The 25,588-nt window shown below is 35.7% G+C and overlaps 1 protein-coding gene across 4 annotated transcripts; it reads left to right on the top strand.

Annotated features, from left to right (window-relative positions):
• Window positions 1-773: 773 nt before the first annotated feature.
• On the top strand, window positions 774-25,588 carry LOC123540320 (solute carrier family 22 member 18-like). 4 transcript variants are annotated; one of them, XM_045325240.2, is made up of 10 exons: window positions 774-1,047; window positions 13,465-13,755; window positions 14,227-14,470; window positions 17,173-17,305; window positions 18,036-18,136; window positions 19,091-19,186; window positions 19,657-19,769; window positions 21,407-21,508; window positions 22,647-22,767; window positions 23,835-25,588. In XM_045325240.2, exons 2-10 carry the CDS (start codon window positions 13,498-13,500, stop codon window positions 24,005-24,007), a joined length of 1,341 nt encoding a protein of 446 aa, XP_045181175.2. In that variant the 5' UTR covers window positions 774-1,047; window positions 13,465-13,497; the 3' UTR covers window positions 24,008-25,588. The 4 variants fall into 4 exon arrangements, with proteins under 4 accessions (XP_045181175.2, XP_045181174.2, XP_045181176.2 ...); XM_045325239.2 differs by having other exon boundaries at window positions 775-986; XM_045325241.2 differs by lacking the exon at window positions 774-1,047 and adding an exon at window positions 2,719-2,972.

The raw sequence follows: 25,588 nt of genomic DNA, 5'->3' as shown, positions 1-25,588 counted from the left end.
GGTCCAGACAGTTATCACCTTTGTTTTACCTAAAAGCAATTATTATTCAGATATATGGGTGCACTTTATCAAACATTTTTGCTTGCATTTACATCAGATTAGTCTAACAGGTCCAGAGGCCAGGGCATGCTCATGATGTTCACTGGTATGATTATCATATTTAAAAAAACTGTTTGGTGAGTATATCTCCAAATATGCATCGAATTGCACCAGAGCTGTTCTGCAATTCAATTTTTTTCTGTGGGAGCATTCCCACCAAACCCCCACTAATTTGTCCTGATCAACATCCAGTTTTGGTTGGCTTTGCCCCTTGGGGTTCATTTGTCTTTTAAGAATCAATTATGATGTTTAATATGTATATGAACAATTAAAAACATGTTTTACCAATTTGCTTAGAGAAGTATACTAGTATTACTGTGCTCAAAATAAGGATCGAACTGTAATTTGGGTTAAATTGCTTCTTATTTAAAAATCTGATTCGAGACTTGCATTTACTGAGCTATTTTGTGTGTCAAATAGCTAATGTTAATTGATAAATGATAAATGCTAATCGTCAAAATCTTGTACAATCTGTGTTGTTCAGAGACAGTCGATCCTCCAATACTTTCAGTCCTTTGATTGTACGAGTCGCTTTAATTGATTGCGGGTTTTCATAAAACTAATAACTAACGCTTACATATTTTGTTCTTTTTAAAGAATACAAGTTATATTTCTAAAAAGAAAAACACGTCACAATAATGCTAAGTTTCGACACGTATATAATCAATGAACTGGAAACCGAAAATAGAAAATAACAAACTTGCACAAAGAACTGTTTTTAACGTATTGGAGTAGCTAAAACAACTGTCTTTTTTTTCTGAATAATTCTGCGTAGATAGTTGTGAAAATGAAACTGAATATGAATAACAAAACAATTATATAGTTTAAAGTGGTAAATTATAATTACACCATGCATGACCTAAAACTTGTGGGAATGTATGCGAAAGGTAATGGTTTATGTTAAATATTTGGATCGCTTTCTATTCGGATAGTTATCAAGCAGGAAATGTGAGTAAATGCCTTTTTATCTGGAGAAGCCAGAAGGGAGTAGGAGCCATATTTTAAATATAACATGGATCAAAATTATCTAAATGCAACCCTTTTGTCTTGTACTCCTCGGATTCAGTTTTCAAAGAAGAACCAGTTTGATCCATATTATAGCTTCTAATTTTGACCCTTTTCATATTAAATCAGTAATGGTTTCCCGCCATATCTACTAGACCAGGTATAAATACCACGCTCACTGTATATGTTAGCTGGAACAAATGATACGTATTAGACATTCCTGATGTTGGGTTCAGTGAGTCCCAGCTTCCATACTGATACCATCTTTATATTATCATGTCGTATTAAAAGCTTTCAATTACATGTCGTTCTCATTGTTGCTGAACCGATTACACACATGCATTATATAACAAGGATAACAATATCAAGAAAAAAGTAATTTCTTTGGCGGTAGGAGAGGGACGTGGGCAAGAAACAAAACAAAAAGACAAAAAACGGGGTGTTGGTGGGTGGGGTTGGGGATAATATGGGTGGGAGCTTGAAGGAGTCTGATAGAATGTTTCACATTTAGTCATATAGAGAAAAAATAGCCAATACCAAGACAGTCATGCGTAAAAGAGACAGAATGATATGAATGACTTTGGTTTAGGATCAGCCAAGAAACATAGTTATGTTTGAAATTATTTTGAAATCAAACCCAGCGGCTTCAGAGGAGATTTCAAGTTAAAGTTGCTTTTTTCTAAAGCAATATATAAGGCAACCAACCCCAACCCCTGGCGGCCATGTTTTAGCGAAACAGAATGATTTGAAGGAGTTTTTAATTGGTTTATTTAAGGGACATTGCTGCGAAATGATTTTACAATGGGGCAAGTGGTTTGAGAATAAGAAAAAAACAAAAACACTTTTCAATAGTGTCATTTAGGAAAAACTGAGGCCCCACCACGTAAGAGGCATCGCCTTTAAAAGAACTTTGAAGCAGAATGATTTGAATGAATTTAGTAGAGGTCATCAAGAGAACAGTGCTGTCAAATAATTTAATTAGATCTATTGTGAAAACTTTTCAGAAGAGGCTTTTTTTTCTAAATTTTCCATTTATCCATTTAGGGAAAACTTGCCGGTCCCCTAGAGGCCATGTTTTAACCGGAACGCAATGAATTTATTAGAGGGTCCCTTTAGTTCATTATTTTGAGTCAAATTATCATAAAATTGGGCCAGCAGTTTCAGAATAGAAGACTTTGAAAGTTTTCAAAATAGCCATATAGCCAGAGTAATATTTCATACATTAAAGCGTAATGATATGATAAAAAACAAGCACACTTTTCACCCATAAGTTACTTTTAGGCTGAGTAGTCGCACATACATCCATAACAATTTCTGGTCTGTATAACTTCTGGTCGCAGGAAATCTTTCGACTTGTAGGTTATTAGATTTGTATTAAGAAATATGCCTGAGCGGAAATATTGCGCGACATTAGGAGCGCAATATTACTCCGCGAAAAAACGAGCGCATATTTCTCGATGCAAATCTAATAATCTTTTTATTACTTACGCACTTACACTTGAAATTATTATTTAAATGATTCAAATAAAATTGAAAATATCGACGTTAAAGAACTTTTAAACGCGACGGCATACATGAAATTGACGTCACAAATATCGTCACACCCCATATGAAATTTGAACGTCAATAAGGAAAAAATATGATATTTCAGGTTATTGAAACTTAACGAAGTTTTTTAAATGTGTATGTAGATTTAATAACGTTCTCTTTTGAACGTTTAGCTAAGCTAAAAAGTTGGAACAAACGTTACTTGTGGCTGCTAGATCTACATAGCGTCCACATTTGAACCCGAACTGCAGCTTCCATGAGCTTCCTGTCTCTACTTAATTTTGCTCGAGCTGCCCGATTTTGGTAAATCAGCGTGATTGGTAGGTGTACATTTGAAGCCTTTCAACTCTTTATATAGTTTGTGCCCTACATCTTTGAAGTAGCCTCTTTAACGAGTAGATTTACCGAAATGTAAAAATTACGGCAGATTGGTTACCGGCTCACAAAAGTCAATGCAATTTATTTACGCGGAATGAGAACCAGTAAATTGGACACACGTAAACTTTCACTTTTGGTTCAATATGTGGAACATTTCCAGAGATAACAGAGTTGATTTGAAAGACAGTGGTGCTGGGTAAGTTAGTACGTGACTGCCTGAAAATTATCAGTGTGAACGAATACGAGACCTTACTTGCTTTCAACTAAATCGATGTTTCATAACCAGTAGGGCAAACTGCTGTCACTTTTAGTGGGTTCTTTTAGTGTGAGTGGTTTAGATATGTGTACAATGGTCATATTTGTAAATGATTTTTTGAAGTTCTCATTTTGTAGTTATTTGCAACTTGAACACTGCGTCAGATTTAGTCCAGCAAATAAGCTTTTAAGGTAAGCTAATCATGCAAAGTGTTACCAAAGTAGAGACACTTTTAGGTCATTCAATCGAAGAAGTATACACAGAATAGCAACTGGCAGTAATCTCGCGTGATCTCGTGTCAGAGCCTGAATCGGCATTATCTCAGTAAAAACAAACATCTGCGGGGATGGAGTTACAATTTGTACCTTTAAAACTTCATTTATAATACATGTTGGCTTCTAAAACAACATTAGTTTAATGTGAAGGAAGTGTCTAGAATCTGATTCTAGAGGTATGGATCGGTACCTCTAGACAAGCCTGTTAGGGGTTTTCTAGGGGTACGCACCTCCGTTTTTCTAGAGATTAAGGGTCGTTTACATTTCAAATTTTGTTGAAAGTGATATAACAAATAGCACTTCGTCAGAATTCACCTTGGATCTGGATGGTTTACAGAACATAAATCATCCGATTTGTTACATCTTCTTTTGGAACGTAAATAATCGAGGATCACCAAATAAATCACGAGGATTTGAACTGGCAGGAAAAAAAAGATATAAAGATTTAACAAAGTAATGATAAATATGTTGAGAAATAACTATTTTTAATTGATAATTAACCCGAAGTTTATTTTTATTTTTCACACATTCGGTAACTGTTGCGAGATACTAGGGAAGTTTTCACAAACAATTTCTTTTGCTTAATTGATTATTACACAATTATTTCCGTGCCAATTGTCATTGTTAAATAACAAAATAAATAGGTACATATTATTACGCCTATTTTATTATTTATTTATTTATCTATTTTTTGCTTAATTTCAAAGGGAATTCAGTTAAGGGATAGATTCATTCATTAATCTAGCTGTTATCAGCAATTTCTTTGACAGCAAACTAATCGGCACGGAACAGTGTATTCAGTTGGAGTTCCTCGGTCATTTAGGTTTTGAAAGAGAAAGTAAACAATCGGGTGAACGCTGGTATCTGTAAACAAATTAGATGCAAGTTTTAAGTGAATACTGGTTAAGTCTTACTTGTTATTTCATTTTCAATGAAATTTGAGATATAAATAACCCCAAATCTCTAGAAAAAGGAGGTCCGTACCCCTAGAAACACCTTACAGGCTTTTCTAGAGGTATGGATCCGTACCTCTAGAATCAGATTCTAGAGGTACGGATCCGTAGCCCTAGACACTTCCTAATGTGAAATAGTCTTGAGACACAAAGCACACATTTTTTGCCATCAAAAGAAACGTGGTTATACGGCGATATTTAATTTACCGTTGAATAATTGCTTTCGCAAATGGCGCGTGGAGAAAGTGTCACTTCCGGTAAACGAGATCTGATTCAGTTATCACGGGATGTTAGCGAGATTTGCACTATATGCCTTTCAAGTTGCCGATCTATTTATTTTTATAGCTCTTTGATTCAATTAATAACCTGGTTATGACAGCCTTGTAAATTTAATTAACATTGCATATCTGGTGTCAGTGTTTTATATATTACTTGAGAGGTAAAGGTAAAAAGTTAAGGTAAATTTAATTTATCAAAATTTACATTGCTTTGAAATTATGAACCAATAACATAATCCCAGCTTTTGAGGAACAGTGAAAAAACAATTATTCCTTACCCACAGAGCAATTTCTTGGTACCCATTTACAGCTGGGTTGACTGAGGTAATCACAATAAAGTGCCTAGACTATGATATATCTTTTTACATTTTTAGCTCGACTATTCGAAGAATAAGTAGAGCTATCCTACTCACCACGGCGTCGGCGTCACACCCTGGTTAAGTTTTTCGTACCAGTCCACATTTTGACAAAGTCTTTTGAGGTAAAGCTTTGAAACTTTCAACACTTGTTTACCATCACCATGTCCAGTTATAGGCAAGAGTACATAACTCTGTCAAGCATTTTGACTGAATTATGGCCCCTTTTGACTTAGAAATCTTGGTTAAGTTTTTCGTACCAGTTCATATTTTGGCAAAGTCTTTTGAGAAAAAGCTTTGAAACTTTCAACACTTGTTTACCATCACCATGTCCAGTTGTAGGCAAGAGTACATAACTCCATCAAGAATTTTGGTTGAATTATAGCCCCTTTTTGACTTAGAAATCTTGGTTAAGTTTTTCGTACCAGTCCACCTTTTGACAAAGTCTTTTGAGATAAAGCTTTGAAACTTTCAACACTTGTTTACCATCACAATGTCCAGTTGTAGGCAAGAGTACATAACTCCATCAAGCATTTTGACTGAATTATGGCCCCTTTTGACTTAGAAATCTTGGTTAAGTTTTTCGTACCAGTTTATATTTTGTGTAAAGTGTTTGACATATGGCTTTGAAACTTTTATATCTTGTTCAGTATAATAGTCTCTATCAATAGGCAAGAGTACGTAACTCTCTCGTCTTTTTTGGCTGAATTATGGCCCTTTTTGAACTTGGAAATTGGTTTTGTTTTATATATGTCCATGTTTTGTCAAGACTATTTGACATTTTGGCTTTTAAACTTTAAACACTTGTTTATCATTATGATTTCCATCCGTAGGCAAGAGTACATAACTCTGACAACTATTTTGACTGAATTATGGCCCTTTTTGGACTTTGAAATTTGTTCAGTTTTTTTTAACAAGTCAGCGTTTTGTCAAAACTATTTGAACTGTGGCTTTGAAACTTTTAACACTAGTTTATCAACATGATTTCCATCTCTAGGCAAGAGTACATAACTCTGTCAACTATTTTGACTGAATTATGGCCCTTTTTGGACTTGGAAATTAGTTAAATTTTTCATATAAGTCCATGTTTTGCCAGACATATAACTTAACATATTTGCCATCATGGTCACACATTGCCAGTTAGTGCAAGACTAATCAATATCCACAAATATAGGAACATTTTTTGTTTAATCCATTTTTTTGTTTAATCCATTTTTTTGTTTAGTCTGAAAAACTATGGAAATATTTTGACCCCATTCTTCAATCAATTCTTCGAATAGTCGAGCGCGCTGTCATCCGACAGCTCTTGTTATGATTTAATGTCATGAATTGAGCCAGTCTATATCCTATGTCCAGTATCATATTTTACCCTCATTCCTGTGTGAAAATCTCTTAAATAGACTGGCTTAATTTGTCTCTATGGAATTGAATTCAACAAAAAGGGAAACTGTAGAAATATATTTATTATCAGTCTAGTGGCTAGTCTATAAAGTGCCTTGCCCGGGAATTCACTGCAATGGGAGTGGCCAGGATTTGATTAAGGGCCTTCACCTCTGTAGGAAAGTGTATAAGCCCTTTTGACCAATGCATCCAGGAAGGAATGGTGACTCTGGGCCAATTTGTTAGAATACAGGCTGACTCGGACCATGGCTGATTTTGCCCGACTGATTCGGCCCAAATTAAAATTTGGCCTATTCGGACTAAATTGTTCTAGTTTTCCTGACAGTAATATCATGAGTAAATAACATTTATGAGTATTAGCGAGGCTAAGTATATAATTTCTGTGAATATGTTCTATAATGAATTTGATTTTATTAGCCCACCTAACATCAGATGGTGGGCTATTCAAATCACTCTGTGTCCGTGGTCCGTCGTCCTTTCGTCCGTCCCTCCGAGCTCACATTTGCATACTTAGGTGGCTATAGGAACAATAGGTAACTGTACTTTTTCTTTGATGTCATTCATTCCGTAAGGCTTTTATGTGACTATTTTTCTCTTACGTGGCTAAAAGAACAATAGAGAGAACAAAAGAGTAGCCACATAAGTATCCATATGTAGGAACGTCCGTCCTTCCGTCCGTTAACAATTTCTCGTTATCACATCTCCTCAGAAACTACCAGGGGGATTTTGACCAAACTTTGTCAGAATGATGTATTGGTACCCTAGTTGTGTCCCCTTGAAAATCAGACTGATTCAACAATTTTTGATTGAGTTATGGCCCTTTGTTTATTTTTATAATTTACATAGATTTATATAGGGAAAAACTTTAAAAATCTTCTTGTTCAAAACAACAGGGCCTAGGGCTTTGATATTTGGTATAAAGCATCATCAAGTGGTCCTCTACCAAGATTGTTCAGATTATTTCCCTGGGGTCAAGTATGGCCCCGCCCGGGGGTCACATGGTTTACATAGATTTAATAGGGAAAAACTTGGCTTGAAAATCTTCTTGTCCAAACCACAAAGCCTAGGGCTTTGATATTTGTCATGAAGCATTATCTAGTGGTTCTCTACTAAGATATTGAAATTATTCCCCTAGGGTCAAATATGGACCCGCCCTGGGGGTCACATGGTTCATATAAACTTATATAGGGAAAAGCTTTTAAAATCTTCTTGTCAATAACCTACAACATTCAAATTTGGACCACATGTATGGTTTTGAGTGGCAAGATGAACCTTGACTTGAGTTGACCTTGATTTTGACCTAGTGACCTACTTTCACATTTCTGTAGCTACAGCTTTCAAATTTTGACTACATGCATAGTTTTGTGCACGAAAAAAAACCTTTGACCTTGTCATTGACCTAGTGACCTACTTCCACATTTTTGAAGGTACAGGCTTCAAATTTGGATCACATGCATAGTTTCGTGTTCCGAAATGAAATTTGACCTTGATTTTGACCTAGTGACCTACTTTCACATTTCTCAAGCTACAGCCTTCAAATTTGGACCACATGCATAGTTTTGTGTACCGAAACAAACTTTGACCTTTACATTGACCTTGTGACCTACATGTACTTTCACATTTTTGTAGGTATAGGCTTCAAATTTGGACCACATGCATAGTTCTGTGTTCCGAAATAAAATTTGACCTTGATTTTGACCTAGCGACCTACTTTCACATTTCTCAAGCTACAGCCTTCAAATTTGGACCACTTGCATAGTTTTGTGTACCGAAATGAACTTTGACCTTAAGATTGACCTAGTGACCTACTTCCACATTTCTGTAGCTACAGGCTTCAAATTTAGACCACATGCATAGGATTGTGTACCGAAACAAACTTTGACCTTGACATTGAGCTAATGACCTACTTTCACATTTTTGAAGGTACAGGCTTCAAATTTAAACCACATGCATAGATTTGTGTTCGGAAGTGAAATTTGACCATGATTTTGACCCAGTGACCTACTTTCACATTTCTCAAGCTACAGCCTTCAAATTTGGACCACTTGCATAGTTTTGTGTACCGAAATAACCTGACCTGAAGAGTGACCTAGTGACCTACTTCCAAATTTCTCAAACTACAGCCTTCAAACTTGATGCACATGCATAGTTTTGTGTACAAAGAACTTTGTCCTTGAAATTGATCTAGTGACCTACTTCCACATTTCTCAAGCTACAGCTTTCGAATTTGGACCACATGCACAGTGTTGTGTACGGAAATGAAAATTTGACCTTGAGCTAGTCAATAAGTCTTGAAATTTGGAACACTCAAAAATGGCACATTGGTGGGCACCAAGATCACTCTGTGATCTCTTGTATTTAACTTTATGTGTTTACAATGTGTTCCACTCTAATTTTGTGAAAATATGAAATTGAACTTATTTAAAAAAATTCTCATATTTTTTGCTAATTGTTACAACTAAAATAGGTGAAGAATTGTATCATAATGACCTATGATATGATCCACATATGACTAGAATTTAGGGATAGCCATACAGGACTGTGCTACTTGCCCTGCCTGTTCTGGTAACATTAATATATTTTCACATACATAGGCAAGATTGGATTCTTAGGTACACAAGGTCCACTCTGTTCAGTAAATTGTAGAAGTGTTTACCAGGCACAATTCCATTGTAAACTATGGAAGTATCGTGTGGGGTCCCTATCAAAAGATTTAAATAAGGCAGCCTCAGATGGTGCAATCTGACATATGTATATATTTTTAGCTCACCTGTCACATAGTGACAAGGTGAGCTTTTGTGATCACCCTTCGTCCGTCGTGTGTCTGTGTGTCCGTCCGTCCGTCAACAATTTCTTGTCTGCACGATAGTGGTTTCATTTATGATTTTATTTTAACCAAACTTGCACACAACTTGTATCACTATAAGATCACGGTTCCTTTCTTGAACTGGCCAGATCCCGATATGGGTTCCAGAGTTATGGCCCCTGAAAGGGCCAAAATTAGCTATTTTGACCTTGTCTGCACAATAGCAGCTTTATTTATGATTTGATTTTTACCAAACTGGCACACAACTTGTATCACCATAAGATCTTAGTTCATTTCTTGAACTGGCGAGATTCCATTATGGGTTCCAGAGTTATGGCCCCTGAAAGGGCCAAAATTAGCTATTTTGACCTTGTCTGCACAATAGCAGCTTCATTTATGATTTTATTTTAACCAAACTTGCACACAACTTGTATCACCATAAGATCTCGGTTCCTTTCTTGAACTGGCGAGATTCCATTATGGATTCCAGAGTGATGGCCCCTGAAAGGGCCAGAATTAGCTATTTTGACCTTGTCTGCACAATAGCAGCTTCATTTATGATTTGAATTTAATCAAACTTTTACACAACTTGTGTCACCATAAGATCTCGGTTCCTTTCTTGAACCGGCCAGATCCCATCATGGATTCCAGAGTTATGGCCCCTTGAAGGTCCAAAATTGGCTATTTTGGCTTTTGCAGCCATATAGAGACTTCATTTATGGTTTTATTTGATACAAACTTCCAAAAAACCTTCAACAACAAGAAATGTTGGATTCCATTTCAAATCAGATCCAATCATAGGTTCCAGAGTTATTTTATATCTGATTACCTCCCCTGATTGTAATCAAAATGGATTTATATCAGTAAGTACTTACAGGACTTATTTGAAATTTCATTATTGTTATTAGTTGGACTGAGACAATCAGGGTAGATAACTATGGACTGATTTTATGTCAAATTACCTCCCTTTATTTCAAATTAAAATTGTTATATCTCCATAACTAGTGAAGATACTGATCTGAAATTTCATTTATGTCAACAGATTTATTTGGCAGATCCTTCTTTTGTCCACTTACAATATTTTTTTTTTAATTACTTCCCTTTTACGTTACTATAAATAGCTTATTTTTAGTAACTTTTTAGCCCACCATCATCAGATGGTGGGCTATTCAAATCACTCTGCGTCCGTGGTCCGTCGTCCTTCCGTCCGTCCGTCCGTCATTCCGTCCGTCCTTCCGTTAACAATTTCTCGTTATCGCATCTCTTCAGAAACTACCAGGGGGATTTTGACCAAACTTTGTCAGAATGATGAATTGGTACCCTAGTTGTGTCCCCCTGAAAATCAGACTGGTTCAACAAATTTTTAGTAAGTTATGGCCCTTTGTTTATTTCTATAATTTACATAGATTTATATAAAGAAAAACTTTGAAAAACCTCTTGTCCAAAACCACAGGGCCTAGGGCTTTGATATTTTGTATTTGACATCATCTAGTGGTCTTCAACTAAGATTGTTCAAATTATCCCCCTAGGGTCAAATATGGCCCCGCCCCGGGGGTCACATGGTTTACATAGACTTTTATAGGGAAAAACTTTGAAAATCTTCTTGTCCAAACCACAAAGCCTAGGGCTTTGATATTTGTAATGTAGCATCGTCTAGTGGTTCTCTACCAAGTTTGTTAAAATTATCCCCCTAGGGTCAAATATGGCCCCGCCCTGGGGGTCACATGGTTCATATAGACTTATTTAGGGAAAAGCTTATAAAAACTTCTTGTCAATAACCTACAACATTCAGATTTGGACCACATGTATGGTTTTGAGTGGCAAGATGAACCTTGACATGAGTTGACCTTGATTTTGACCAAGTGACCTACTTTCACATTTCTGTAGCTACAACCTTCAAATTTGGACTACATGCATAGTTTTGTGCACTGAAATAAACTTTGACCTTGACATTGACCTAGTGACCTACTTTCACATTTTTGAAGGTACATGCTTCAAATTTTGGACCACATGCATAATGTCGTGTTCCGAAATGAAATTTGACCTTGATTTTGACCCAGTGACCTACTTTCACATTTCTCAAGCTACAGCCTTCAAATTTGGACCACCTGCATGGTAATTGTACTGAAACAAACTTTGACCTTTACATCGACCTAGTGACCTACTTTCACATTTTTGAAGTACAGGCTTCAGATTTGGACCACATGCATAGTTCTGTATTCCGAAATAAAATTTGACCTTGATTTTGACCTAGTGACCTACTTTCACATTTCTCAAGCTACAGCCTTCAAATTTGGACCACATGCATGGTTTTGTGTACCGAAACAAACTTTGACCTTTACATTGACCTAGTGACCTACTTTCACATTTTTGAAGGTACAGGCTTCAAATTTGGACCACATGCATTTGGACCACATGCATAGTTTTGTATTCCGAAATAAAATTTGACCTTGATTTTGACCTAGTGACCTACTTTCACATTTCTCAAGCTACAGCCTTCAAATTTGGACCACTTGCATAGTTTTGTGTACCGAAATGAACTTTGACCTTGTCATTGACCTAGTGACCTACTTCCACATTTTTGAAGGTACAGGCTTCAAATTTGGATCACATGCATAGTTCTGTGTTCCGAAATAAAATTTGACCTTGATTTTGACCTAGTGACCTACTTTCACATTTCTCAAGCTACAGCCTTCAAATTTGAACCACTTGCATAGTTTTGTGTACCGAAATGAACTTTGACCTTAAGATTGACCTAGTGACCTACTTTCAGATTTCTGTAGCTATAGGCTTCAAATTTAGACCACATGAATAGGATTGTGTACCGAAACAAACTTTGACCTTGATATTGACCTAGTGACCTACGTTCACATTTTTGAAGGAACAGGCTTCAAATTTGGACCACATGCATAGATTTGTGTTGTGAAGTGAAATTTGACCTTGATTTTGACCTAGTGACCTACTTTCACATTTCTCAAGCTACAGCCTTCAAATTAGGACCACTTGCATAGTTTTGTATACCGAAATGAACTTTAACCTTAAGATTGACCTAGTGACCTACTTTCAAATTTCTCAAACTACAGTCTTCCAAATTGATGCACATGCATAGTTTTGTGTACAAAGAACTTTGTCCTTGAAATTGATCTAGTGACCTACTTTCACATTTCTCAAGTTACAGCTTTCGAAGTTAGACCACATGCACAGTGTTGTGTACGGAAATGAAATTTGACCTTGAGCTAGTCAGTAAGTCTTGAAATTTGGAACACACAAAAATGACACATTGGTGGGCGCCAAGATCACTCTGTGATCTCTTGTTTATTATTGGCCGTAGGGAAAAACCGAGACCACTTTTCTGTGGTACAACATGGATGGTACCTCCAATTTTTAGGTGTATTTTAACATATTTATACCTTGTAAGATTTTTTTTTCTTTCTGGTTAAATTTCTTCCCTTTGTTGTTCCTGTCCTTTGGACTTAGATATTTTTTCTGAGGACCTTCTAGTCCTCAAGTGCAATGATAAAAGGTGAGCGATATAGGGCCATCATGGCCCTCTTGTTTCAATTATTTTGACATACATATACATTGAGCATAAATGTTTGACACCATGTCATCTTTCAAATTAGTAAATTTGTAACAACATCAGTTTGACTCAATATTAATGATATTTGTTAATTTTGTCAGCAATTGTATCAATTTCAGGCTTTCACAAAAGTATGCTCACCTTATTTTAGTGGGGGATGGGCATACAGGGTGTACCCCCTTCCCCTTCGATCCACCCTTGTACACTGTCTTTGTCCATTATTTTTAAGTTTTATACCACGCTGTTCTACTTTTTGAACACTTTTCACTTCCTTGATTATATACATAAAATTATACAAATTTTCAATTAGCAGTTTGTCATATATATATATATAACTTCTTCTGAGTACAGTAGGGATATCTACAATGCAACCTCTTTTAAGTGAACACCATTTGAAAGATTAAAATATATTTCTTGTACTGAGATTGTTGGTCTAGAGAGGTAAGTTTTCTAACAATTTTACCTAACTGGAAGTTCCTAACTTTGTATTTTGAAGGTATCTTAAAATTTATCTGTACTGTATTTGCAGGGATATTTCCAACTTTCTTTGTAGACCAGCATCATGAGTGGACGAGAAGATGGCTCGGCCTATCAGAGGATCACACGTTCTAATGAAAACAGATCTGATAATATGACAGACTCAAAAGATCTTAATGATCAGCAGAATCTCTTGAATAGTGAAAAACCAGCATCAAACATGGAGAATAAACGTAATGAAATTCACCTATTTGGATGGACTTTTAACAAAGTGATTTTGTTAACACATGTCAACATTTTTTTGTATTCAGCCTGTTTTTGGATACAAACAGGAACTCTTCCAGTATGTACAATTTTATACTTATTTTATATATTTTTAAGTCTTTCATACTTTCAGTCCTCCATCTGTTTTTGAATAGTTATGGGGCTCGGAATTGGCATTCAGACCTAGGTTCTTATTTGCATTTCATGAGAATTTATTTAATTACATAATTTCCAGAGAGTACTGTAACTGTGAAATCATTAAAACTCCAGGAGCACTAATTATTCTTGGCTTCATGATAGCAAGTTATATCCCAGAATACAAATAAATTCCCATTCAGTTTATCCTTTAACTTCAGTTGAAATCAACTAATTCATATCCCTAGGAAATTGCTTTTTTTTGCTGAAAAAACAGAAAACAAAATGTCACTGACACAAATCAAATTATTTAAGATTATCTGACATGGAGAATTAAAAAGGAAGCGAAATTGTATTGTTCCACCTTACAAATAAAGTGCTAATAATAATATGCCCTGTATGTTTTCTTTTTCAGTATTTGTCAAAAAAATTAGGAGTGAATGCAGTATGGTACGGGTATCTTCAAACTACATTTGCCATTGTACAGTTGGCTGGAGGACCATTGTACGGAAGGTTTGGTGACCTGTTTGGCAGTCGGGCAGCAATGACCTTGGCCTTTGTTTCAGCAGCTTTATCATATCTGTTGTTGTCAGTATCAACATCTGTACCAATACTCTTCCTCTCCAGACTGCCCTCAGTGTTCATGCATGCTATGCAAGGTAGGTGACTGCCAGTCTGTTGTCAGTATCAACATCTGTACCAATACTCTTCCTCTCCAGACTGCCCTCAGTGTTCATGCATGCTATGCAAGGTAGGTGACTGCCAGTCTGTTGTCAGTATCAACATCTGTACCAATACTCTTCCTCTCCAGACTGCCCTCAGTGTTCATGCATGCTATGCAAGGTAGGTGACTGCCAGTCTGTTGTCAGTATCAACATCTGTACCAATACTCTTCCTCTCCAGACTGCCCTCAGTGTTCATGCATGCTATGCAAGGTAGGTGACTGCCAGTCTGTTGTCAGTATCAACATCTGTACCAATACTCTTCCTCTCCAGACTGCCCTCAGTGTTCATGCATGCTATGCAAGGTAAGTGACTGCAAGTCTGTTGTCAGTATCAACATCTGTATCAATACTCTTCCTCTCCAGACTGCCCTCAGTGTTCATGCATGCTATGCAAGGTAGATGACTGCCAGTCTGTTGTCAGTATTAACATTAGTCCTCTAGATTACCCTAAGTTTTCATACAGCATGTAATGCAAGGTTAAGTACTGCAAGTCTGTTGCTGTAAGTACTGGCATCTACTCTTTCTCTGTAGACTAAAGTTACTCTGACAACTGTGGCCTATTTAGAGATTATGAGATAAAGTGTAAACCAGTGCTAATATTCATTCCTCATACTAAGTTTAAACTTGAGTAAGACTTTGGGGAACTTTGGAGTCATTATATTCCCTGTACAATGAAGTTGTAAGGGGGGTATACTGGTTTCAGGTTGTGTGTCCATTCATCTGTCCATCTGTCTGTCTGTCTGTCCATCTGTAGACACAGTCTTATGTGCACCAACTCTACTCATGCCCTTGACACAGTTTAATGAAACTTCACACAAGTGATCAGTAACAACAGGAGTTGTGCATGTTAGATTCTTTCAGAAAAAATTGCAGTGCCATGTTACATTCAGTACCATTAACGTAAGTGCCATGTAGGATTTAAGTCCACAGCAATAACAAGTAAATTATTCAATCCAGTGATCATTACCATTCTGTTATACATGCATTAACCTTGAACACTTTGGTTAAGTATCATACACTACTTATTTTAGGCAGATTCTCCTGTAATCATTTACTTTCTAGCCTGTTTTTAATAGCCACAAAATGGATTGACTGAACATGACCAGTATAAATAGGTTGTTAACATAGGGATAAAATCTGTTTAAAACTTCATTAGGCTTATGTACACTCTTATGACATATATTTATACCCCCACCAAACATGTTTGAGGGGGGTATATAGGAGTCAGTTTTGTCACGTCGCGTCCCGAAATCTATTATCTCAGTTATTACCAAATGGATTTGATTCAAACTTAAAATACATGTTCCACCTTATCACCCACATCATGTTGACACAAGGTGCATAACTCTTGACACCAAGTTTCATGAATTATGTCCCTTTTACTTAGAATTTAAGGTTAATTTTGTTGTATTTTCATCATATCTCAGTTATTACAAATGGATTTGATTCAAACTTAAAATAGATTGTTCCACCTACATCACCCACAATATGTGACACAAAGGTGCCATAACTCTGACACCATTTTTTTATGAATTATGCCCCTTTTTACTTCAGAATTTAAGGTTGATTTTTATGTATTTTCACTATATCTCAGTTACTACTGAATGGATTTGATTCAGACTTAAAATAGATGTTCCACCTCATCACCCACATCATGTGACACAAGGTGCATAACTCTGACACTAATTTTTCTTGAATTGTGTCCCCTTTTACCTAGAATTTAAGGTTAATTTTGATGTATTTTCACTATATCTCATTCTGATTGGCTTAGAGCCAAAGGGAAGTAACCTTTTTTTTAACTTTTGTACTGAGTTTCTTCCCCTTAAATTCCAGGAATAACATGGGTTGGTAAGACACTTTTTTGTATTCACTTTCAGTGCATCTCTAATATTAGAGATTTAATATATTTACTAGTATTACTATATCAGTATTATACTAGATTACTTATATGTGGAAGCCCAGGATGAAGTACTCCAAAGTATTTTTAAGATTTCTTATGGTTGCCATTCTTCTGTGACAAGACTGTATGGTGGGGGTATGAGTCACTCCTGTGACAGTTCTTGTTTTCATTGAATTTCACATAAAAGCCCTCCAGAAAACTGATACAAAATTTAAAATATTCAGTTACATGTAAATTTATTACAATATAAAACCACAAACTTAACTGTAGATGGATGCAATTATCCTTTCTAAAAACAGATGGCGTCTAAGTTTCACTAGGAGTAGGTACTATCATATAATGCTAATTATCTATTTAAAACAATGTCACTTTTGAAATGTTGCTATGATTTTACTACATAAGGTTTTCATTGATCCTTACAGTGCATTTAATTATTTTGATGAATTTTAGCATTTCTGCTGACAGCATTAGAAACTGTCACTATAGCAGGGTCACACTGTATACAGGTGGCTGCTAATGCATGTTAGACTGTACTTAGTTAGAACCCCCTCTTGTGTCTTGCTACAGGGGAAAACTTAAAGATTATTTCTTGCTGAAATTAGATGAAATACAATGATGCAGTTATGCTGTTTTGCACAAGAAAAGTTTATTCTGCAGAATGTACTCTGCTGGACAGTTATGTTCTTAATAAATACATATGACTTGTATTAATAAAGATGATGCTATTAATATTACAGGAGGGCAGATGATTGTTACTGATTTGGGAGACTCGGGCAAGCGTGCAGATGCCCTGGGGAAGTTAGGATTGTCCTATGGAGTTGGAATGGTTGTTGGCCCAGTAGTTGGGGGACTCATCACAAAGTTTCAAGGGTAAGTTGTCAGAAGAGTTCATCATAGCTAACTTATGATACATGTTTGATACAAGTTCTTCATGCAAGGTCTACAGGAGCAAGAATATTTTCTGGTCCTTTAGTTTATACTAATTTGTTTTAACTCAGTTGTGATGAATTGGAACCACTCTCAAGTCCGCTTCCTGGAAAAACCAGTACTGGTGTCATATGAGAAGTCATAGTCATGACCCAGTGAGGTTCGAACCCATGACCGCTGGATTGAGCGGCCAACACCTTATCCACTAGACCACCTCTCCCCTTCGGGATCATGGAGTCCATTCAGTATCTTTGTAATAGGGTTCCATTTAAGCTGGTGCAAGGTGGAGGTGGGTGGGGTGGGGGACATTGTATTTCAGGAATTAGCCTGGATATTGGTATAACTTAAAACATCAGCAAACAGAAACAAGCATTATATTATGTCTAATGTCATTGTATTCTGGTGTCCTTGTGAATCTTGGAAAATGTAAAAATGTTATACGGGCAAACCTGTCTGTGAGGACCACCCTTCAGAAATAGAATTTTTTTTTTTTTAAATGGGTAGTAAATACTGACCTTTCAAGCCATTTATTTGGAGTTTGTCTTGATTAAGAGGTAGTCTTATTTCAGAATTGACTGTATTGAAAATTCCAAGTAGGTTTTATAATGAAAATATAGAGATGAATATTACCAGAAGGTTCATGTTAATTGATTATTTGGTATTCTTGTTTCAGACTAGAGTTTGCTGCATTTGTTGCGTTCCTGGGATCTGTGCTCAGTATATGTTTGGTGGTAATGTTTGTGCCAAAACAGACTAAAAAAGTGCAAGTTGAAGGTTAGTGAAATTGTCATAGATAGTCTTTTGAAAGAGAACAAACATTTTTATTTCGACACATTGAGTCTTTATCAAATATTCAAGCAAAGTTTAATAACATCTGTTAAGCAGTAGTGCTACACTGAATATGACACTAATGTGGAAAAGTAACTGTGCAAAACATACATGTCAGTGTTACAGTAAAGCAAATACAGTTACTGTACATTACATGGATCAGCGTAAGTGATATAGTATTTGCCAATGTAAAAGTTTTTAGCTCGACTTTTCGAAGAAAAGGCAAAGAATCAATTGTGTCCAGCATCATAAGGGTTGATAAAGACAATCATTGCTTAAACAATTTATAATTCGTGGTTATAGAAATGTGTCAAATTCAAGCCTATTTACCATGTCAAATATGGTACATTTATTTAGAGAATAATACTGGATTCATAAATTAAACAATTTAACACCAAAAGGTATGAATACAATAATATTGGATAACATGATATTTTGTCATCACCAATGTCGTGCTGTTCTATACATCTAATTACTTACATGGCTACATGGAAATCTCTGAAACTGCTGGCTCGCTTTCAAAATAGTTTCACAGCAGTATTGCTTAAGGAATCCTCTACTAATTCTCTCAAATTAAAAAACATGACCACCAGGGTGGAGTTGGTGGGGGGATAGTTTTGTTTTGATTGCTACAAATTGAAATTTTCATAAATCTTCTCATCAGTAATTTTCATTAAATGACCCTCTGAAGAAAATACAATTTGAATATTAAATTGACTATCCTGGTCAGTATAAGTGTTTATTGTTTTGTTCAGAAGTAATAGTAAACAAAAAGAACTTTCATGTTGAAACATTAGATAAATAGTTAACATTTTGTTTAATAACACCCTGGCATTATTTTTTATAGCTTAAAAAGAGTCTGATTTTCAACAAAAAATCCTTGAAATATTTATTTTCTAGAAAAAGGTGGCGGTGCCTTATTAGACTGGAGGAAATGGTTGTCACTGATAATGGCCCCTGGGGCACTGTTCCTGCTCATTCTGAGGGTAGCAACAGGTAAGGATTGTATCATTTAATGCTAGTTTTATGTGTGTTTCTTTTGCTAAGTTTAACTGTTGTGATTAAAGTATTTGAGAAACTAAGTCTGCAATTTTGATGTTTATATTTTTTCCTGTAACAAATTGTCAACTCATATTTTGACCTTGGATGAATACAACTTACAAGTTGTCTGCATAGAATGGTATGTACATGTGATAGACCTCAACAGTGAAATGTGTGCAATATTTGAAAGTACAAGGGGCCAAGATATGTCACCCAGAACAAATACCCTGTAAGAACAGAAGTAAAACTTGACCTGTGAGGCCTTACTACTGTTCATGTATAAATATGCAATTATTTGCACTATGTTTGGGAAGATTGACATGTTTCATGCTTATGATTTTTCTTATATAATTTCTCTTCTGTTATGTCTCTAGACTATTTGTGAATTACATGTAGTGATTGTGACAATGTGTTATATTTTCCAGGAATTCCAATTGGAATATTTCAGAGCATGTTTCAAGTGGTTGCTCTGGAAACATTTAATTTGCCAGCTGATCAAAATGGATATTTAATGGCTTATATAGGAATACTCACGATGGTTAGTTCAGTTTAGTAGCTTAACCTTTTAACTGTTAAATTTCTAAAATGGACTGGTCCATCATTCAGTTTGGGCTAAAGGTTAAAAGTGTTTTTTGCTTGTTCCTTTATTGGCTCACCTAAACTTTGTACAGGGTGAGGGGCCTCTGTGGCCGAGTGGTTAAGGGTGCTGACTTCGAATCACTTGCCCCTCACCTATGTGGGATCCAGGCCCTGCTTGGGGTGTACAATTCTTCATGTGAGGAAGCCATCCAGAGGGCTTATGGAAGGTTGGTGGTTCTACCAAGGTGCTCATCTGTGATGAAATAATGCTCGGATGTGCACTTTGGGTCTTTCTCTACCATCAAAAGCTAGAAAAGTCATCATATGACCTTAATTGTATCAGTGTGACTCTAAACACGTCAAAAAAAAAATGTCCAGTCAAGGTGAGCTTTTGTGATCCCCCTACGTCCGTCCATCGTCTGTTGTCCATTCACAATTTCTTGTGAACATGATAGAGATCACATTTTGCAATCAGTTTTGATCCAAGTTGCACACAACTTGTAATGGCATAATATATTGGTTCCTTTCAAAAACTGGCCAGATCCCATCATGAGTTCCAGAGAGCACCGTAAAAGGTTAAAATTTGCTATTTTGGCTTGTGAACACGATAGAGTTCACATTTTGCATTGGATTTTAATCAAACTTGCACACAACTTGTAATGGTATGATATCTCGGTTCTTTCCGAAAACTGGCCAGATTCCATCATTGGTTCCCTTAAAGGGCCAAAATTTGCTATTTTGGCTTTTGCAGCCATATAGAGACTTCATTTATGGTTTGATTTGATACAACCTGCAAAATATCTTAAAAAAATAGATCTTGGATTCCATGATGAATCCGTCAAATCAGATCATAGGTTCGGCAGTTACATCCCCTGACTGACCCCTGAAAGAGCCAAAATTTGTTAATTTTCTACCTTGTGAACAGGAAAGAAGTGACATTTACATTCGATTTTATCCACACTTATGTACAACTTAAGTCACAATAAGATCTCGGTTCCTTACGAAAACCGGCTTGATTCCATCATGGGTTCTAGAGTTACTGCCCATGAAGGGGGCAAAATTTTCTGTTTTGGCCTTTTCAGCCATATAGAGGTTACATTTATGCTTTGATTTGATACAAACTTGCACAGAATGATTTCAATGCCAAGTTTAATAGGTGAGTGATATAGGGTCATCATGACCCACTTGTTGTTTATGTAATATTTTTCGTAGTAATGTTTTATGTTGTTTTAAATAGTAAAATATTGATACATCAGACAGCAATTATTTATACAGTGTAAAATGTATGTTGATATACAAAACAATTTGATAAACTTGAATGGGAAATAATTGCAATTGTTTTATGTATCTCAAAGATATTATTTCTGCTTTGTTATTATTTGATAGGTCTGTAGAATTATACAAAAACAAGTGTAACATGTTTGTATGTATGTCATAAAAGAGAAAATAAAAAAAAGTAAATTAAAAAAAATGTATATAGTGTGAAATCACAGAGATGCTTCTGGCATTTTGTTGAAAGGCAAGATTGATTTGACTTGTGTGTTTTGAAATGGCAACAGAAGATTTTTATGAGTTTGTTTGTTACTTATTTTACAGATAGTACAAGGTGTTGGAGTGGGAATAGTGCTGAAGAAAGTCAGTGAAAATGCAATAATGAAATGGGCCTCATTTCTACTTGTGTGGTCATACTTAAGTCTTGTAAGTATAAACTGTGTGTAACTAGTCTGAGTAATATTTAGAATGCTCTTCTTTTGCTGTAATAGTTTAGTGAGAATTTTCAGTTGTCCTAAGCAACCACCTGCCTTAATCAGCTAGATAGTATCACTCACTTGGTTGGCAGCTTTATGCAGGTTTGACTGTGTACTATTTTTAACCTAGCACACAATACTGACTATACACAAACATGATAATTTCACGTTTTTCATAATATAGTACATGTATACTTATTGTTATGTCTCCCACCACACAGTGGTGTGGAAGACATATTGATTTACTCCTGTTTGTGTGTGTGTCTGTCTGTCTGTCTGTCTGTCACAAAACTTGTCCGCACTCTTAAGTCGAACATTTCTTATCCGATCTTCACCAAACTTGAACAATTGTGTTTGCCAATAAGTCTTCGGCCAAGTTTGATAACTAGCCAAATTGGCCCAGGCACTTTTGAATTATGGCCCTTGAATTACTGATCGGAACCACTCACCCAAACCACTTTGTCCAAACCACTCACCCAAACCACCGAAACCACTTTGTCGGAACCACTCACCCAAACCACCCAAACCACTTTGAATCACTAAATGATTAGGCAGCTCTAATTTCAAAAATTAAATTTGGGTATAATTTTAAAATGATCTTAAGCATGGAGTCTTTTCTCAAAATGTAGTCATCTTTAAATGAAGCTACTCTTTCAGAGATAGAGTAAAACATAATTCTAAAACAAAACATGTTCTTAATTTTCATATTGAAAAATAATAAAACTTCAGAAGGAAAACTTAGGATTAAAATATTCCTGTTCACTTTTGATTATTAACACCTCAAAACAGTGTGTTGTAAACATTTAATTTTGTGTTACACTATTATATAAAGGCCCCTCTCAAAAACAATTTCATGCCCCATTTTAAAGAAGACATGGCACTTTTATGTATGGCTATAGTTTTAGGGGACAGGGGTTTAAAGGTCAAAGTCATTCTGACCTTAAGATTGAAACAGTGAAATCAGTCAAGAAAGTTAGTCCCCATGAATGTTATGATTTCACAATAAAGATATTATAGCAATCTCATTCTCTGTAATTGTTTCTCTTAATATAAATGTAAATTTACTTTGTTCTGTTTTCACCTTTCAGTCTTATGTATCAGACATTGTCCAGTTATGTGTTGTACTGGCACCATTAACTATCAGTCTAGCATCACAGAATATTGTCATCAGCAGTGCATTGACAAGGACGGTAGATGAAGTTGATACTGGTAAATGTTTTTGTTATTCAGACAACGTCTTTGTGTGAAACACATAGTTTATATTTCAAGTATCTAAAGTATATTTCTGGACATAAAAAAGATCATGCTGCAAAGTTCTTGAAATAAATGAGCCGCGCCATGTGAAAACCAACATAGTGGCTTTGCGACCAGCATGGATCCAGACCAGCCTGCGCATCCGCGCAATCTGGTCAGGATCCATGCTGTTCGCTAACAGTTTCTCTAATTGCAATAGGCTTTGAAAGTGAACAGCACGGATGTGCAGGCTGGTCTGGATCCAAGCTGGTCGCAAAGCCACTACATTGGTTTTCTCATGGCACGGCTCAAATAAAGTAAAAGCAAAGAGAACTAATCACCCCACCAGAAGTTCCTGATGAAAACTGGTGCGAAATTTTAATCAGGCACTTCCTGTAAGGTTGATTCTCACTTGAATGTAACTAACATAGTTTTTGATTATAATGGTATACATTGTCAGTCCTCAGCAGCGAAATTTTAGTACATCAGAAAAATTCAGTTATCAACTTTAAAACACAAAGCTTGATGTTTTATGTCCAGTGTTGAATGTAGCATCCATGAAGGGGAGTGTTGGTCTAGTGGTTAAGGTGACAGTCACTAAACTCTGAAGTCTTGGAGGGGTCATAACCACATATTCTTTTTTATTACATGACTGTATTCTATTGTTTCTCTGACTGGCTGAAAACGGTTCGAAGTACATATCATATAAACTTATCTTGGGTTATAAATAGTACGATAATAAAAATAGATCGAAGTAGGTGCTTGGAAAACCAATATCAACCTGTTGGTCTAAAAATAGACGTCAATATTTCCAGTTTTAGAATTCGCCTCGGTGAATATAACTATTTGAGGGTTGATAAATACTGATATCAACCTATGAAAAAGTCGATAATTGTATAACGACACAAGCACTAGCATTTCCAGAAAGCAGACTTGACAAGTATGTCAGTTAGTGTACTGCTTTCACTGCATTCAGGCAAAAACTAATGTTTCATTCACCTTATGAAATTTTATTCCTTAAAATTTGTTTTCATAATTTACAGGTGCAATGTTGGGTTTAAATATGGCAACAAATTCCCTAATACGGACAGTTTCACCTACCATCGGAGGAATAATGTTGGAAAATCTTGGATTTTCATCGTTTGGATATCTAGGTTTCCTATCGTCCGGCATTGTAACTGCAGTGCTGTTTATCAAGTTCCGGAACAAAACATGACCTCTTGTTGATTTTTAAAGTTCATGCCCTATTTGTTACACATACAGTTTTATTTCTTGTTGATCATATCACTTCTTAAAGAATATGCTCAATCATACTTTCTCTAACTGTATGAAATGTTATTTATTTATAAATATAAAATTGTAAAATAATGTGTATTATGTCACATTCCTAGGTCTTTAGTTATGGATCAAATATTTTATTATCTGTTTTTGTTTTTCAATTGATTCCTATCAGTTCGTTTTTAAAATCATTTTTGAAAGTTAAGCAATACCAGGTCACTCAGACCCACCCACTTAGCTCAGTAAGGAGAGCACAGATCTAAAGATTGCAGGATTGTGAGTTTGATCCCCATTGTATGGTATCCATGAAGATTCAATCAAGACATTATGTCTGAAGTTTTATTGTCCCCCACATCTGATTCATTTCGAGAAAGTTGACAATTATTTGTGGAGAATACATTAGTGCTTGTACAGAATCCAGGATCTCTGGTTAGATTAACTGCCCACTGTTATATAACTGAAATACTGTTGAAAAACAGCACTAAACCCAAAAATAAAACAGCAACTGTATTTATATTTGGACAAAGCAAGGTATAGATCAGTCTTTTATTCAATGAGTTTTCTTCTCTGAGTCAGACTTCTTTTTTCATTCTGTTAATATATGTTTCTTATAACAATGTGCTACTTTGATGCCTCCCACATTACAATTGTTCCTTTAGATGACAAGTATTGCCATCAGTTCTACTGGATTCGTTTTCATGAGCCTGCTTGCTTAGCTCAACAGGGAGAGTGCAGATCTACAGATCGCAGGGTCTTGAGTTTGATCTGAGGGTGGGGTGCATGTTCTCTGTGATGATATGATAAAAGACATTGTGTCTGAAATTATTCGTCCTCCACCTCTGATTCAATTGGGGAAGTTGGCAGTTAATTGCGGTGAACAGGTTTGTACTGGTACAGAATCCAGTAACACCAATTATGTTAACTACCTGCCATTACATAATTGAAATACTGTTAGAAAACAGCTTTTAACTCAATACAAACAAAAACAAACAAACATTTGATCTTCATGAGCTTTCCATCCCATGTAAGCAAGGCACTTTAAGTTCTTTTGTTGGATGTCAAACAGAAGATTTCTACGGCAAATTGTTGATTTAATCAAGCTATGTCTTAATATACTTGCCTCAATAACTTTGACCAGACTCTTGTTTAAAAACTGTTGGGCCTTGCTTAGAATACTTGTATTACATGACTGTGTTTTAACATATATTCTGCTTTCATTTTATGCTCACAGTGTAATGATGATATTGCAAATGTTTGACCAAAACTTGATTATGTAGCTTGATAACTGAATAAGGACCTATGTTTTTATTGGCTGATTTTATTGTCTTTTTACGTTTTTATGTCTTGTTATTGAAGAATTATTCTTTTATTTATATAAATTTATGTATGAACTTAAGATTAACTAAAACATGGATGTAAATAAGAGGGTTGAACACTAGGGACCTATAAGTATTTAATATAAATGCAGAAAAGTTGAATTTGTTAGAATTTTATTTCAATAAACAAGTTTTTAGCATAA

The sequence above is a fragment of the Mercenaria mercenaria genome, chromosome 16 (assembly GCF_021730395.1).
Source record: "Mercenaria mercenaria strain notata chromosome 16, MADL_Memer_1, whole genome shotgun sequence".
NCBI lineage: Eukaryota > Metazoa > Mollusca > Bivalvia > Venerida > Veneridae > Mercenaria > Mercenaria mercenaria.
The sequence above is the reverse complement of the archived record's forward strand: the minus strand, read 5'-3'. Positions and strand labels throughout refer to the sequence as shown.

Coding starts and splice junctions, on each gene's coding strand:
- LOC123540320 (XM_045325240.2), top strand. CDS start 13,498: ATGAGTGGACGAGAAGATGGCTCGGCCTATCAGAGGATCACACGTTCT. Junction 18,137..19,090: donor TAAAAAAGTGCAAGTTGAAG/GTTAGTGAAATT, acceptor TTTATTTTCTAG/AAAAAGGTGGCGGTGCCTTA. Junction 19,187..19,656: donor CATTCTGAGGGTAGCAACAG/GTAAGGATTGTA, acceptor TATATTTTCCAG/GAATTCCAATTGGAATATTT.